Genomic DNA, 935 nt, shown 5'->3' on the forward strand with positions numbered 1-935 from the left:
TATGATGGGCTTCTTTCAGTTTCCATCAACCAAATTCTCTCACAAGGTTTGGTCAACCCAAGGATTTAGTAGAAGACACTTGCTCAAGCTGCTACACAGTGAGACTGAACCCAGAACCATGTAGTTGCAAAGCAAACTTCCTACTACACAGCCACACTTGAGCTTATATGCAAAGTGGGGAATCCTGTAAGCTGTAATGCACTGAAAACTTTTTTCCTCAACATGCACAGCTGAATCTATGGTGTATTTAATATGCTCTGCATCTTCTATGCCATCGAAAATATGGAACCAAGCAAAAAAGAGAAAATTGTTAAAAGTATGAGAAACAGGACTTACCGATAAGCTATTGTTAGTGGCAGTAATCCACCTGTTGAATTCAACCAAGAACTTAGCTGAGAAAAGAATAAGTAAGACCTCATGGCTTGAACAAGGAACATCCCTGTAACAAATTTCTCCGATTTATCTGTCCACCTATTAAAATAAGAGGAAAAAAATTGTTTGCAATTTATTACAGATCCTTTTCTGGGTATCATGTGATTCCAACTGAATAAAATTTTTTGTCGTCAAACACAAAATAATTTCTTAATTTGAGGAGATGGAAAAATGGCAATGGCAATAACCATTTTTTTTAGATTCTTGTAAAGAAAGCATTTCATCCTCATTGTCATTTTAACATCCACTTTTTCATGCTTGCATGGGTTAGACGGAATTTGTTGAAATGGATTTTCTACAGATGAATGCCCCATCTGTGGCCAACCCTCATCTGTTTCCAAATGAGGTAATATTTCCTCATGACCGGACATGTTTTCATAGAAAATTGAAAATGAAGGATACCACTTGCAAGGCAGTGGGTCATTTACAACTATAACATGATGATGAGACAAGGAGACAACAGCACATATACACACACATACAAATATACATATATATATATA

At 36.1% G+C, this 935-nt stretch overlaps 1 protein-coding gene across 3 annotated transcripts in view; it reads right to left on the minus strand.

Moving 5' to 3' along the window:
* LOC106874620 (atos homolog protein A) overlaps nucleotides 1-935 on the minus strand; it is a 212,194-nt gene that overhangs the window by 29,120 nt on the left and 182,139 nt on the right. For all 3 annotated transcript variants that reach the window (XM_052970434.1, XM_014922412.2, XM_052970435.1), the window contains one exon: nucleotides 337-471. In XM_052970434.1, the coding sequence (XP_052826394.1) occupies nucleotides 337-471 (135 nt within the window). The remainder of the gene's footprint in view (nucleotides 1-336; nucleotides 472-935) is intronic.

This window comes from Octopus bimaculoides, chromosome 9, assembly GCF_001194135.2.
Source record: "Octopus bimaculoides isolate UCB-OBI-ISO-001 chromosome 9, ASM119413v2, whole genome shotgun sequence".
In the NCBI taxonomy this organism is placed as follows: Eukaryota; Metazoa; Mollusca; class Cephalopoda; order Octopoda; family Octopodidae; genus Octopus; species Octopus bimaculoides.